Genomic DNA, 16,571 nt, shown 5'->3' on the forward strand with positions numbered 1-16,571 from the left:
TTTACAGCCACTTTAAAAATAATTGAAATGAAACACACCCAATACCATTCTTTTTAAAGCAGCTTTGCATTCCAAGTCTGGGGCACAAAATATAGATCTTAAAGCCGATCTCCCTTGCAGTGTGGCTGACCTCATACTGAAAAGGTTTAATGCTTGTTCTAAGCCTAGTGTATTTGGCGGGTTGAGGGGAGTTTGAGCCCCACCCTTTGGAAGCTGGCGCTCTCCTATAACATTGACTTTCAGACTGTCCTTCAGCATACTCACATCCAGTTAAGGGCTATGGACCCCATTTTGTACTTGATGTCAAAAGGACCTGCGACCTCCCACAACATTGGGGACAAGAAGCTGCGAGCTACAGCCTGGACGGAGCAAGCATCAAGAAAAGTTGCTTTTCACTGATACCCTAGACAAAAATTTTGCATTTAACACTTGCAATGTAGGGGTAACCCCACCTGCAATGGAGGATCCCCCCCCCCCAGAGTTCAGTTCATTAGGAAATACTGTCTAAACAAGCAGTTTTTCTTGCATTAAAAAGTAACTTTATGGCTGGAATGAAAACCTCAGGCACCACAGAAATAGCTCGATTCAGCTCTTTCCAATAACATGGCAATTTAGGACAGTACTACAACGTGAATAATAAACCATAATGGTGCCCAGACGCTTGTTAGATCTGCATGGTAAGGAGGTGATGGGTTAATACAGAAAAGATGCATACAAGTGTGAAATCAGATATTTTAGGGCAGGGCATAATCATTTTATTAACTAAAAAAAAAAAATGTATACCCAAGCACTTAAAATGCCATCCCAAAAATGCTTTGAGCCCCACCCCAACATACATGCATCAACTTGGGCAGCACAGTGGCTAAGTGGTTAGCACTTTTGTCTGGCAGTACTAGGGTTGTTTGTTTAAATCCAAACCACAGCACTACCTGCCTGGAGTTTGCACGTTCTCACTGTGTGGGTTTCCTCCAGGTACTTCAGTTTCCTCCCACATTCCAAAGACAGGCTGGTAGGTTAAATGGCTCCTATGTAAATTGGCCCTGGTATGTGTAAGTACTGTATGAATGTGAGTTAGGGACCTTAGATTGTAAGCTCCTTGAGGGCAGGAACTAATGTGAATCTACAATATACAGTGTTCAGCATAAATGAGTACACTCCCTTTTGAAAAGATTTTAAGTCAATATCCCAATGAAAACCAGAACAATTTCAAAAAATTTTACAAAACTGAGTTGTATAGAACATTTGTTTGGCTCAGTACATGAAAGGAAGGTTACGAATATAACTTGAATTACAAAATCTTCAGTTGTACTCAAATTAGTTGATGCAAAAATGAACACACCCAACAAAATAACACAACATAAACTACTACTAGTATTTTGTATCACCTCCATGATTTGTAAGGACAGCACCAAGTCTTCTAGGCATGGAATGAACAATTTGGCAACATATTGCGACATCTATTTTTTCCCATTCTTCAAGAATGGCCTCTTTTAGAGCTAGGATGGTGGGTGCAGAGTAATGCTCAACTTGTCTCTTCAAAATTCCTCATAGGTGTTCGATTGGGTTCAGATCAGGAGACATACTTGGCCACTGAATCACTTTTACCCTGTTCTTCAGAAATTCAACAGTGGCCTTAGATGGGTGTTTTGGATCATGGTCATGTTGGGGAAAAGTGCATAAAGACCAAGGGCACTGAGTGATGGTGGCATTTTCTCTTTCAATATAGAGCCGTACATCTGTGAATTCATGATGCCATCAATGAAATGCAGCTCTAGGTGGGCTTTTTTGTGCATGGGCTTTAGGAGAGGCTTCCTTCATGGATGCCATTCTTCTGCAGGGTACGCCATGTTGTGTCATGGGAAACCATCACCACAGTTTGGCTTTCTTCTTCTTTAGCTAGCTGCAGTGATCTTGCATGTCGAATTTTTGTCAACCCTTATCAGAAGAAGATCCTGTCAAGGTGTTAACTTCCGTGGATGGCCCAGATGACTGAGATGGTTGCAGTTGCATCTCTGTTAAATTTTTTATCGCTTTTTCTACAGTATTCTGACTGGTAAGTAAAGCTTTGCTGATCTTGTAGCCTTCACCTTTCTAGTGTAAAGAAATTATTTTCTTTCTTAGGCCTCGTGGTGCCATTGCTGACAGCATGAAATGGGAAGGGGTTTTCTTTGTTAAGTAACACCCTTTTATGTTCACCTGTCTGCTGGACACTTGTTTAATGAATAATTAGATTCTCACCTGTAGTTGAATTCCTGTTAATTAGGATTTTGTGGTTTAAAATTTTAGCTTTGCTTCCATTTTATTTAGTATATAAATTTTTTGCAACATGGTCTTGAATGAATTTGATAGGAAAAATATTTTGCGTGTGCAAATTACAAATCTTGGTTGCAATCAATGGCCCACATTTGTGGGGGAACTTTGTAGTATAGTGACCCATAGAAAATGTTGATTAAAGTTTTCTGACAAATCTGTTGGGGTGTACCGTTTTATGCTGAGCACTGTATATGTAACCACTGCGTAAATTGTTGGCACTATACAAGTACCTGTAATGCATAAAATAAATGCACACATCGATTTCCCTACACGTTACATATAGCCATGCATGCTAGGATGAGAGCAATAATCCCACAACCAGAGCTCCAGGGTGACTCTAAACAGATGACCTGTATGGGTTTATTAACTGCTTCCCCGCCAGCCACCATCATTTATGTTGTGGCAAGGTCACTCCCACAAGTCGCCGTAGATCAGCACAGGAACTCGCTTTTGTGGGTGCGCGTGCTCCCATTGGACAGCGGGGGACCCAATTAGCGGGTCCAGCGGACTCTATGTCCACCAGCCACCTGCGATCGTTACCTGCAGTGACAGAACGGGGATCTGCCCGTGTAAACAAGGCAGATCTTCGTTCTGACAGGAGAGATCACACAGATTTGGTCATTCTGCTTTGCAGGAAGACAGATGTGTGTTTCTCCAGTGACACAGTCTCCCATACAGTTAGGACACACAGTGAGGGAACACATTTAACCCCTTGATCGCTCGTTAACCCCTTCCCTGCCTGTGTCATTAGTACAATAATAGTGCATATTTTTAGCCCCGATTACTGTAATAATGTCACTGGTCCCCCCCAAAAAACGGAGAGGTGATCAAATACCACCAAAAGAAAGCTCTATTTGTGGGGAAAAAAAGGGCATCGATTTTGTTTGGGTACAGCATCGCAAGACCGCGCAATTGTCAGTTAAATTGACGCAGTGCCGTATAGCAAAAAATGGCCTGGTCAGGAAGTGGGTAAATCCTTCCGGGGCTGAAGTGGTTAAAGAATCACCTATGGAAAATATATGATACCCACGTTTGCCATTTCACAGGTGCACACAATTTTAAGGTTTTACATTTTGGGTATATATTTACTCAGCACAACCTCATCTTTTAGATTTTATCCCCCCAAAAATTTGGGAAACCGATTATGCTTGTGTACCCTAAAATTATATATAGTCTATTTTTTACGGTTTTGTGTTTCCTAAATCGTTGCGCTTAAACATGTAGTATATAAACATTGGAACTACCACCACTTTATTCTGTAAGGTATTTGCTTTCAGAAAATATATAATGCTCTGGGGTTTATGTAATCTTCAGGGCTAAAAATTTTTTGAACATATGCAAAAACAGCTCTGGTAGTTTTAAAGTATTTTTAAAGGTTTTTTTTGTAAAAATATATATGATAAAGTAGTCCCTTACTTCCTCTCTGCCAGTAAGAAACACCCCCAAACCCTACTCACAGGCGTTTGCCTGACAGCAGCAGAACCCTATGGCTGTGGTGCTGTCAGCATCTCATTGTGAGAAACAATGTTGCAGCCAGGACAGCGCTGGAATGGTGACAGGAATCAAGTGTTTAGGGATGGTGGTGGGGGTGGGTAAGAAAGTTAGCGGGGCATTTTTTTACCTTAATGCAGAGAAAACCACTTTAATACATTTTTAAATATTCACCTGGAGTTCAGCTTTAACATAGACTTGAAGAGCAAGCAGGAATATAGGCAAGAGAAAAATTGCCTAGTTTTAAGTTTACACAAGCTTTTGGAAAAGTCTAGCTGAAGTAACTTTCCATAAACAAAATGCTTTTAATTAATAAGTTACCTGCTGTTTGTTGCCTCTTCTGGTTAGCATCACAAATGGCATCGTGTCTCCACAGTTTGCATCTCCCTCCGCACTGGTTAAGGTTGGTCCTTTCTTCAGTTGGGTCTTCAGATGCAAGGGAATGGCAACATCCAGCTGATGTACTTTGACAGACTCTCCGCTGCGTTGCTAAAACAAAAAAAAAATAAATAAATAAATATATATTTTTTTAAAGAAATCAAGAGAGAAGGTTGTCTTTTTGGACTGGGAAAAAAAACTTCTTTACTCAGTCACTTAGAACTCATTCACATTATATATATATCAAATTAATCATTAAGGTATGCTGTGTTAAAGTGGTGGTAAAGGCAGAAGCTTTTTTTATTCTATTCTAAAAACCTTCTGTCTTCTGCTCCCCTAACACTCACCTGAGCCCCCTCAGGATCCAGCGATGTCCCCATTGGCCGAGACAGAAGTGGGAGCCACTGGCTCCCATTGCTGTCAAACACAGACAGTGGGCCAGTGAGGAAAGAGTGGGGGCAGGGCTGAGCCCGTTGCTATTTTGGGCACTGGTCAAGGGGGAGGAGCCAGGAGCTCCAGCAGGGGACTCGAAAAGGATCAGAACCACTCTGTGCAAAACCACTTTTTTTATAGCTGAACTTAAATACCACTTTAAGGCAGACTTTACATTTGAATGGGCTCATATTATGCATTAACCACTTGAGAGTCGCGCTATAGCCGAATGACGGCTACAGCGCGGATCTCCTTTTCCGGGACTACGTCTATTGACGTAGTCCCATGCACGAGCGGCCTGCGCGCCCCCTGAGGAGCGCGCGCGGCGCGCTCTGTGATCGGCGAGTGAGACTCGCCTGATCACCAATCAGAGCAAGGGGTCGATCCCGATCCCTTATCACGTGATCAGCTGTCAGCCAATGACAGCTGATCATGTGATATAACGGAGCCGGTAATCGGCTATTATTCCTCCTCGCGCGAGAAAAAAAAAAAAGAGCCGATCACCGGCGGCCGTGATCGGGAAATCAGTCCCGATCATGGCCAGCCCTGCCAGTGCCCACCTGCCCCCTGCCAGTGCCCACCTGCCCCCTCATCAATAAAGATGATTAAAAAATAAGTGCCCCCCGTCAGTGCCACCCAGCAGTGCCCACAATCTGCCTCAAAGGTGCTGCACCCCAGTGCCACATATCCGTGCCCATCAGTGTCATCTACCAGTGCCCAGCATTGCCGCCCATCAGTGCCCAGCAGTGCCACCTATCAGAGCCACCTATCAGTGCCCATCAGTCCCATCTATCAGTGGTACCTATCAGTGCCCCTTAGTGCCACCCATCCGTGCCATCTTATCTGTGCCCATCTTTGCCGCCTTATCTGTGCCCATCTTTGCCGCCTTATCTGTGCCCATCGGTGCAGCCTATCAGTGCCGCCTATCAGTGCACTTCAATGAAGGAGAAAAATGACCTGTTTGCAAAATTTTATAACAAACTATTAACCACTTGCCGACCGCCGCACGCCGATGTACATCGGCAGAATGGCACGGGCAGGCATAAGGGCTTACATGTACGTCCTTGCCTGCCCGCCGGTCGGGGGCCCGATCGGGAGCGATCCCGTATTCGTTCGGGAGCGATCCCGGACGAGGGGACGGCCATTCATTCATGGCCACCCCCTCGCGATCGCTCCCGGCGAATGAAAATGTCCGGTGACATCACTTCCTCTCCTGTAATGTAAACACAGGAGAGGAAGTGATGTATTCTCTCCTCCGTGTCGGTAGTTTTCGTTCCGGCACCGAGGAGAGAGGTTCGGTGAGTTGCACCAACACACCCCACATACAGTAGAACATGCCAGGCACACTCACACCCCCCCTTTACCCCCCCGATCACCCCCCAATTACCCCTGCCCCCCCAGTCACAGTGACACCAATTGCTTTTTTTTTATTTTTTTTTGCATTGGTGTCATTTGTGACTGTAGTAACTGTTAGGGCAGTTAGGGTTAGCCCCCTTTAGTTCTAATGTGCCCCCCTAACCCCCCCAATAAAGGTTTAACCCCGTGATCACCCCCCGTCGCCAGTGTCACTAAGGCTGGGTTCACATTGCAGCGGTTTATGAGAACGGATGTGATTCGCACCGCACTGCAGTGCAAATCACATCCGATCTCTGTGCGATTCGAGTTCAGCCATACAGATAGTATGGCTGAATTCGTGTCGCACCCGCCACAAACTCGCACGGGACCCTTTTTTTGGTCCGCAGCAGAATCGGATCGCATGGGTGTTCACACCATGCGATCCGAGTTTGCAGATCGCACTGCGATATGCTAACTGATCTGGGGGTGTCATTAACATTTCACTGACACTCCCAGCAGTTCGCATAGGGCAGTGTGAACTGCCGCCGGGAGGCATGTGATGCGGGAACCCGCCGCGGATTCGTGGCGTTCCCGCATCGCTCCAGTGTGAACCCAGCCTAATAAGCGATCGTTTTTCTGATCACTGTATTAGTGTCACAGGTGACGCTAGTTAGGCAGGTAGGTATTTAGGTTCGCCGCAGCTTTTTATAGCGCCAGGGACCCCCATATACTACCGCATAAAGCCCCCTGATTGCCCCCTAGTTAACCCTTTCACCAGTGATCACCATATAACTGTTACAGGTGACGCTGGTTGGTTAGTTATTTTTTTTTTTTTTAAACAAATTTTTATTCTGAAATAAATGCATTTGACAGAAAGGCGAAATACACATAACATCAACAGTCATAATCGACTTTGGTACATAGTCTCGGAAAACTGAACAATGTATCTGGAACATACAGTAATTTCTGAGAGATATATATAATTTGACACATACGGGAAATATAGTACAGTATTCATAACATCACAAATATTGTAAAATTAAACAAGAAAGTTTAACTGACCATTAGTCCCTCCAAACCAAACCCGGAAAGGCGACATATGATTGTTATAGTATAGGAGTATTTCTAGTCTGTACTTATATGGGAGACAGGTAGTGCATATCTCCCTACACTCACCCCTACAGGGATCACGCTGTGAGGGTAAGGAGACATGAAGTAGGATCACACACCTAAAATAGCCCTGTCAGCTCGATAACGTGATGCTTCCTCAGTTAAAGCCTATGAGTAGTTACTAAGTCATATCATTCTAAAGCTCTGTAAGAGTATTAGGATATAGGGGGATCAGGGAAGGTAAAGGGGTGAGGAAAAAGGGGTAAAGGGATAAGATAGGGCAGGGGATGGTTGCGATATCCAGAACGGGTACCATGTGTATACGAGAGAAGTTACCGTTATCGGAAAATTAGAACAGTCAATTTACCAGCTATATTCCTATGTTTTCACTTATGTGCAGTTAGAATCCCAGGTCAGGCTACACTTCTCCCAGCAGTGTCTTGCATTCTGTGGACGCACGAAAATGAATCCAGCAGGCCCATACTATATTAAATTTTGGCGTGGTATCATTAAGTTGGTGAACAAGTTCTTCCATTTCCATCGTCCGCCCTACCCGACGGATCCAGTCTCCTACCGTGGGGGGCGTACTTGATTTCCAGCGAACGGGCAAACACATCTTTGCTGCGTTCACAAGGTGCAAGACAAGAGATTTCCTATACTGTTTCTGTGGTATCGAGGCGTGATGAAGTAAATATTGTGCGGGTGTATATTCCAAGGTGTAGGTCGTTATTTTAGAGATTAGTTGGTGTATGGCTGACCAATACGGCTGTATTGCGGGGCAATCCCACCAAACATGTAATAATGTCCCTTCCATAGTGCTACATCTCCAGCAAGAGGGCGAAGTGTTAGGGTAAAATTTATGCAATAAGTCAGGTGTTCTGTACCACCTAGAGTACAGTTTATACCCGTTCTCCTGGACCGCTACATTTCGTGAGCCCTTGTGGATATGTAGCAAAATGTTTTCCCACTCTTCTCGTGTGAGTTCTAAGTTCAGCTCCTCTACCCATCTATAGTATTGGCAGGGTCGTTGAAGCCGTTAGCAGCTGGGAAGAGGAGCGTGTAGAGCTCAGAGATTAAATGCCTTTGTGGTTCCTGTCTGTTGCATAGGTCCTCGAAACTCGTAAGTTCTCTATGCCATTGTGACTTGAGAGGTGTACTGGACAAGAAGTGTTTGATCTGGAGGTAATTAAAAAAGGGAATGTTTCTGTCCGGAAATTTTTCGGGGAGGGAGTGAAAGGGGATCAAGTTTCCTTTATCATAGAAAGATCTGGCTCTCAATATGTCTCGTGGGGTCTGGTCTGTGAGCTGTCGCGAAGAAATGCCAGGAGGAAAGTCTGGGTTATATTCCAGTGGAGAGAGTGGGCCAGGAGTAGAGGAGAGTTTAAATTTTTGGCGTATCGTTCTCCAAGTTTGTAAAGTCGCCCCTATCAACGGATGAGACTGCAGCGAGCGTAAGATAGAAGAGGGGTCTAGCCATGGAAGGAGTTTGACTGGGATTCCAGCTATTGTTTCCTCAATATCTACCCAGGCTTTTGCTGACCTGTGAACATGCCAGTCCACTATTCTAGTGAGCTGGCATGCCCAGTGGTATTTTTGCAAGTCGGGGAGTCCCATCCCACCTTGCAATTTGGGTAAAGTCATCTTACCCCATCTTATACGAGGATGCTTGTTGGCCCATATGAATTGAGAGCCGAGAGCCTTGTATGTGGCAAAAAATGCCGGTGGTAGTTTGATCGGAATGGTTTGCATGAGATACAAGACCCTGGGGAGGACGTTCATCTTCAGGATCGAGGATCTCCCAAACCAAGATATCATGCGTTTATTCCAAATTTGTAGGTCTTGCCTAATAGAATTTAGCATGGGTAAGAAATTTCGGGAGTAGAGATCCGACAGTTTCGTTGGGAGCTGTATACCCAGATAAGTTAAGGCATGCTTCTCCCACCCAAACGGGAAGTTTGATTTACATTGAGTCAATACGTTGTCCGGAAGAGTAATATTAAGGGCCTTCGATTTAGTATAATTAACTTGCAAGTTAGCTATCAATTTAAAAAATGATAAATCCTGGAGTAAATTTGGTATTGTAATGTGCGGTTCCGTTAGGAACAGAAGCACATCATCGGCGTATGCCGCCACTGGTTAGTTATTTTTTTAATAGTTTCAGGGCACCCGCCATTTATTACCTAGTCTAACTAATGTACCCCTAAATTTAGGGGTGCCTACTTTCCAAAATGGGGTCATTTGGGGGGGGGGTTTGTGCCATCTTGGCATTTTATGGCCTTCAAAACTGTAACGCCCTTAGAAAGCCTGAAGGCGGTGCTTGGTTTTCGGGGCCCCGTACGCGGCTAGGCTCCCAAAAAGTCCCACATATATGTGGTATCCCCGTACTCAGGAGAAGCAGCAGAATTTATTTTGGGGTGTCATTTCACATATGCCCATAGCATGTGTGAGCAATATATCATTTAGTGACAACTTTCTGTAAAAAAAAAAAAATATATTTTTTTTTTGTCATTATTCAATCGCTTGAGGCAAAAAAATAAAATATTCAATGGGCTCAACATGCCACTTATAAATTTCCTTAGGGTGTCTACTTTCCAAAATGGGGTCATTTGGGGGGGGGTTTTGTACTGCCCTGCCATTTTAGCACCTCAAGAAATGAGATAGGCAGTCGTAAACTAAAAGCTGCGTAAATTCCAGAAAACGTACCTTAGTTTGTAGATGTGACAACTTTTGCGCAAACCAATAAATATACAATTATTGACTTTTTTTTTACCAAAGACATGTGGCTGAATACATTTTGGCCTAAATGTATGACTAAAATTGAGTTTATTGGATTTTTCTAATAACAAAAAGTAGAAAATATCATTTTTTTAAAAAATTTGCGGTCTTTTTACGTTTATATCGCAAAAAATAAAAATCGCAGAGGCAATCAAATACCATCAAAAGAAAGCTCTATTTGTGGGAAGAAAAGGACGCAAATTTTGTTTGGGTACAACATTGCATGACCGTGCAATTACCAGTTAAAGCAGCGCAGTGCCAAATTGTAAAAAGACCTCTGGTCATTTACCAGCAAAATGGTCCGGTCTGAAGGTGGTTAAACATGATTTTTTATTTTTTTTTGCATCTTTTTTTTGTTTGTTTAGCAAAAAATAAAACTCCCAGCTGTAATTAAATACCACCAAAAGAAAGCTCCATTTGTGGGAAAAAAATTATAAAAATTTCATTTGGGTACAGTGTTGTATGCCTGCGCAATTGTCATTCAAAGTGCATCAGCGCTGAAAGCTGAAAATTGGTCTGGGACTGAGGGGGGTTTAAGTGCCCAGTAAGCAAGTGGTTAACACACAAAAAAGGGGTCATGCAATGGTAAAATTGATTACTTTATTTTCTTCCTTTTTGGTTAAATTGTGGAGCTACAACTTCTGTCAAGGCTTTCTGTGTTCCCACTGGAAAGATTTCAATACACCCCTTGGTTTAACATTCATAACAGTAAAGCAAGTGGAAATTTTCCCAAAGGATAAGGAATTCCAACATTTGACAGTTCTTGCAGACAATGTCCTCTCAAGATATTCCCTCAACTTCTGTCTTGTGACAGTCCTAATATTTTAGATTTCCCCATATTCCCTCCATGACAGTGGTCAAATAGTGAGGACAAATCTCTAAATGGGACACAAACAACAATGAAAACCTGCCAGGGTCCATAATCCTCCCTCATTCTATCTGAAAACGAGTCCAGAATTGTCCTTTCAAGGGTGTGTGCCCCACCAGGCAACCAAACTGCAGGGTTCACAGGCATATTATGAATAAGTAGAAGTAGTAAATGTAAGGATGTAAACAAGATGTGTGCTAGAGGTGTAAAACACAAAAAAAGCTTTTCAAAGTTTTCAGAATACAGATGACGGAGGTAGAAAATACCCCAAGATGAAAGCCCATAAATGTCATTTGCAATTCTTTAGGCACCATTGCACTGCTTGATAGGACTCAGAGTTAATTTATCAAATGCCAAGTGATCTGACTAAAGAACAGTACTTGGCAAAAAAAAAGTCACATACTTGAAGGTTTTCCAGCATCATCTTGTCTAGAGCTTGAATGAAGTCTTCATCTTCTGCACAGGGTACATGCTTTATTCCACCTCCCTTCATCATCACCTCCTGAAAAAACAGAAGTTTGTGTATAACAGAACAGTTAAAGGGGTATTAAACACAAAATGACAAAATACAATATATAGCGCCTTGCCAAACAGAAGTAGTGGCTGCATTTTATTTAATTTTTTTAGCCCCTTTTCCCCCTGATCTGGCCAGTAACACACCACCAGTGTTTAGACAGACCCCATTCTGGATGAAGGCGCACAGGGGGCACATATGGACAGCAGCATTGTCAGTCTGGGGAAGGGGAGTGTTAGATGTACTAGAAGATTTACAGTGCCTTGAAAAAGTATTTAAACCCCTTAAAATTTTGTACATTTTTGTCATGTTACAACCAAAAACGTAAAGGTATTTTATTGGGATTTTATGTGATAGACCAACACAAAGTGGCACATAATTGTGAAGTGGAAGGAAAATGATAAATGGTTTTCAATTTTTTCTTAAAAATAAATATGTGAAAAAAGTCTGGGGTGCATTTGTATTCAGACCCCCTGAGTCAATACTTTGTAGGACCACCTTTCACTGCATCATCTAGAGTGACAATTTTCAAGTCTTGCCACAGATTCTTAATTTGATTTAAGGTTGAACATATTTTTTATTATAAGGTCAGTGCAAGTCAGGAATACAAAGTGGTAATACAGTTCCAAAAATACACAAGTGCCGAGGTACATGTACACACACACACACACACACATATATATATATATATATATATATATATATATATAAAGAACTTCGCGTATAACAGAACTGGTTAATATCCGTTTCTAAACATAAACAAATGAAGGAATAAGTTGATAGGGAGGGTAGGGGGGGGGGGGGGGGGGGGGAGGGAGCAGGGGAAAAGCAAGGGAGACAGGAACCCCAAAACGAAGAGCGCTCGGATAAATTGTACAGCCTCCGGGGCAAGGACCTGAGTTCTAACATAAATCGCCACAAAGGAGGGGAGGGAAGGTGAGAAGGAGCTAGTTAGTAATGGGCGCATATAGACAAACAGGAGATCAGCTATTCGAACCGTGCAACTCCCTGGATGGTGTCCTAGGTAAATATTAAAAATTCATTCTTAATTGGATTTAGGTCTGGACTTTGACTAGGCCATTCTAACAAATATTATGCTTTGATCTATTCTAAACTATTCCATTGCAGCCCTGGCTGTATGTTAAGGGTTGTTACCCTGCTGAAAGGTGAACCTTCGCCCCAGTCTCAAGTCTTTTTCAGACTTTAACAGGTTTTGTTTTAAGATTGCCCTGTATTTGGCTCAAGCCATCTTCCTATAAACTCTGACCAGCTTCCCTGTCCAAGCTAAAAGAAAAGCATCCCCACAACATGATGCTGCTTCCACCATGTTTCACGGTGAGGATGGTGTGTTCAGGGTGATGTGCAGTGTTAGTTTCCCGGCACACATAGCATTTTGCTTTTAGGCCAAAAAGTAAAATTTTTGGTCTCATCTGACCAGAGCACCTTCCACAGATTTCCTGTGCCCCCCCACATGGCTTCTTGCAAACTGCAAATGGGACTTATGGCTTACTTTCTGCTACTCTTCCATAAGGGCCAGATTTGTGGAGTGAACACCAACAGTTGCTCTGTTGACAGATTCTCCCACCTGAGCGGTGAATTTCTGCACCATGGGCCTCTTGGCTGCTTCTCTGATTAATGCTCCCCTTGCCCAGTCTGTCAGTTTAGGTGGACAGTCATGTCTTGGTAGGTTTGCAGTTGAGCCATACCCTATTTTCATGTTGAAAGCGTGCCATTTTTTTTAAATAACCTAACCCTGCTTTAAACTTCTCCATCACTTTATCCCTGACCTGTCTGGTGTGTTCCTTGGCCTTCATGATGCTGTTTGTTCACTAAGTTTTTCTAACAAACCTCTGAGGTCTTCAAAGAACAGCTGTATTTATACTGAGATTAAATTACACACAGGTCACCTAATTTTATAATTAGGTGACTTCTAAAGGCAACTGGCTCCACTAGAATGTAGTTAGGGGTATCAGAGTAAAGGGGGCTGAATAAAAAATGCATGCCACACTTTTCAGATATTTGTAAAAAACGTTGAAAAATATTCATCATTTTCCTTCCACTTCACAATTATGTGCCACTTTGTGTTGGTCTATCACATAAACCCCCAGTAAAATAAATGTTTTTGGTTCTGACAAAATGTGGAAAATTTTAAGGGGTATGAATACTTTTTCAAGGCACTGTAACTGATTGTAAAGTATTAGCTGGAGTTGAGCTTCAAACATTTTTTCCCCCATTTTGTGATAAAGGCTTTACATAAATAAAAGCTAATCGTTTAAGAACCCCTACCAGTGTTAAATGGCCTGTTTCGTTATACAAGAGAGGTTTTCTGTTGAAAACAGACTTACTGGCTTGATCACCTGATGAGAATTAGAGAAAGCATAAAAAGAAAAACTGATGCAGTCACCACATCCAAGAATTGGCAAGCTGCAATATCATAAATACAGTGCTCATAAGTTTACCCTGGCAAACTTTATTATTTCTTTGGCCATTTTTCAGAGAATATGAATGATAAACACAAAAACTTTTCTTTCACTCATGGTTAGTGTTTGGGATGTGTGAGCTACAAAGGCGCAGGGAATTTGGTCAACATTAATGGCAAGATGAATGCAGTATGTTATCAAAATATACTGGAGGAATATTTGCATTCATCGGCCAGGAAGCAGTGCATGGGACATACTTGAACATTCCAACATGACAATGATCCAAAACACAAGGCCAAGTTGACCTGTCATTGGCTACAGCAGAATAAAGTGAAGGTTCTGGAGTGGCCATCTCAGTCTCCTGACCTCAATATCATTGAGCCACTCTGGGGAGATCTCAAAGGTGCCGTTCATGCAAAACAGCCCAAGAATTTACAGGAACTGGATGCTTTTAGTCAAGAGGAATGGGCAGCGTTATCACCTGAGAAGATAGAGAGCCTCATCAACAAATACCACAATAGTCTTGAAGCTGTCATTGATGTTAAAGGATGTTAATAACACGGTATTAAGAACTGGGCTATGTAAACTTTTGATCAGGGTCATTTGAATAGTTTTTGTTGTCATTATGATTTAAAAAGGGTAAACACAGTTGATTGATAATAAATGGCTTCAGCCAAATACTAACCATGAATGAAAGAAAAGTTTGTGTGTTATCATTCATAGTCTCTGAACAATGGCCAAGAAATCTAATTCTGCCAGCGTATGTAAACTTATAAGTACAACTATTTGTTTTTGGGCTTAATAATGCAGCCCTATATTAGTATTAAATCATTAACCGTCTTGCTGCCAGAACTCAGAAGTCATGCTAAAATGTGCATTAACCACTTGGGATCCGCGCTATTGCAAAATGACGGCAATAGCGCGGACCCACATTTTCGGGACTACGTCTATTGACGTAGTCCCGGTTACGAGCGGCCTGCGCGCCCCCTGAGGGGCGCGCGCGGCGCGCTCTGTGATCGGCGAGTCCGTGAGACTCGCCTGATCACCGATCCGTGTAAGGGGTCGATCCCGACCCCTTATCACGTGATCAGCTGTCAGCCAATGACAGCTGATCATGTGATAAAACGGAGCCGGTAATCGGCTAGTATTCCTCCTCGCGCTGACAGCGCGAGGAGAAAAAAAAAAAGCCGATCGCCGGCGGCCGTGTTCGGGACATCAGTCCCGATCACGGCCAGCAATTTAAAAGGACACCTGCCCCCTGCCAGTGCCCACCTGCCACCCGCAGTGCCATCCTGAAATAAAGTAAGTGCCCCCCTGTCAGTGCCACCCAGCAGTGCCCATAGTGCCCACAGTGCCACCCAGCAGTGCCCACAGTGCCACCCAGCAGTGCCCACAGTGCCACCCACAGTGCCACCCAGCAGTGCCACCCACAGTGCCACCCAGCAGTGCCACCCACAGTGCCACCCAAAATCTGCCTCAGGTGCTGCACCCCAGTGCCGCCCATCAGTGCCCAGCAGTGCCGCCCATCAGTGCCCAGCAGTGCCGCCCATCAGTGCCCAGCAGTGCCACCTATCAGAGCCACCTATCAGTGCCACCTATCAGTGCCCATCAGTCCCATCTATCTGTGGTACCTATCAGTGCCCATCCGTGCCACCCATCCGTGCCACTTATCCGTGCCACCCATCCGTGCCATCTTATCTGTGCCCATCTTTGCCCATCAGTGCCGCCTTATCTGTGCCCATCGGTGCCGCCTTATCTGTGCCTATTAGTGCCGCCTTAACTATGCCTATCAGTGCCCACCAGTGCAGCCTATCAGTGCCCACCAATGCAGCCCATCAGTGCCCACCAATGCAGCCCATCAGTGCCCACCAATGCAGCCTATCAGTGCCGCCTAATCAGCGCACTTCAATGAAGGAGAAAAATGACCCGTTTGCAAAATTTTATAACAAACTATTAAAACATGATTTTTTTTTTTTTTTTTTTTGCATCTTTTTTTGTTTGTTTAGCAAAAAATAAAACTCCGAGCTGTAACTAAATACCACCAAAAGAAAGCTCTATTTGTGGGAAAAAAATGATAAAAATTTCATTTGGGTACAGTGTTGTATGGCCGCGCAATTGTCACTCAAAGTGCATCAGCGCTGAAAGCTGAAAATTGGTCTGGGACTGAGGGGGGTTTAAGTGCCCAGTAAGCAAGTGGTTAAGGACTTGACAAATTTGTCCCTAAACTATATACTTACAGGATAGAACTTTTAGTATAAAAACGATGGTTGCCAGACATTTTTACAGGACAGGGCAACAGTTTACAAACTTAACAGCTGAGCAATTTATAGCCTTCTGTAAATTATGACGGCCCTAAAATTATTCCCCATCTTTTGACATGTGCATGGAGAAGTTGCTTATGCAGTAGTACATACTGAGTGAAAGGGTACTCTTTATGGAGACATCAGGGCTTTCTTTCTATCCAGATCACTAAATAAAAGAACTGGGTGGGTTCTAAAGTATGTATAAAAAAAAAAAAAAAAAAAAAAAAAAAAAAAAAAAAACACATGGACTTGTTTACAATCGCTTCCTATCCCCATAATTACGACTGTGGTAGTAAATGGGTTACATCAGGGCTCGACAAACCCCAGGCGCCAGGTCGCCAATGCGACCAGAAATCGCGACCTGGCGCCTAAGCTGCCACCAGCCCACTCACTATCGATGCCCCAGACATGCAGCAGCATTAACACTGACTGCCGTCCTCCTCCACACTCTGCAGAACCGCGCTGAGTGTGTGAAACTGACACGCAATGGAGAGAGGAGGATCTGTCAGCCTGATGTCGGGGTGGGCGGGACCTGGGCGGGGTGGGGGCGGGACCCAGCAAGCTATCAAACACCAGCCAATGGGATCTGGGCGGGCCGCTACGTGTATGTGGCCCGTCCCTTTTCTTAAGCA

At 43.6% G+C, this 16,571-nt stretch overlaps 1 protein-coding gene across 3 annotated transcripts in view; it reads right to left on the minus strand.

Annotated features, from left to right (window-relative positions):
* The window catches only part of UPF2 (UPF2 regulator of nonsense mediated mRNA decay), a 133,650-nt gene that overhangs the window by 32,013 nt on the left and 85,066 nt on the right, over positions 1-16,571 (minus strand). For all 3 annotated transcript variants that reach the window (XM_077471883.1, XM_077471884.1, XM_077471882.1), the window contains exons 18-19: positions 11,106-11,204; positions 4,126-4,293 (exon numbers count right to left, since the gene is read on the minus strand). In XM_077471883.1, the coding sequence (XP_077328009.1) occupies positions 4,126-4,293; positions 11,106-11,204 (267 nt within the window). The remainder of the gene's footprint in view (positions 1-4,125; positions 4,294-11,105; positions 11,205-16,571) is intronic.

Source organism: Lithobates pipiens, unplaced genomic scaffold, assembly GCF_037356315.1.
Source record: "Lithobates pipiens isolate NorthernLeopardFrog02 unplaced genomic scaffold, aLitPip1_a1.2 Scaffold_8, whole genome shotgun sequence".
NCBI classification, from domain to species: domain Eukaryota; kingdom Metazoa; phylum Chordata; class Amphibia; order Anura; family Ranidae; genus Lithobates; species Lithobates pipiens.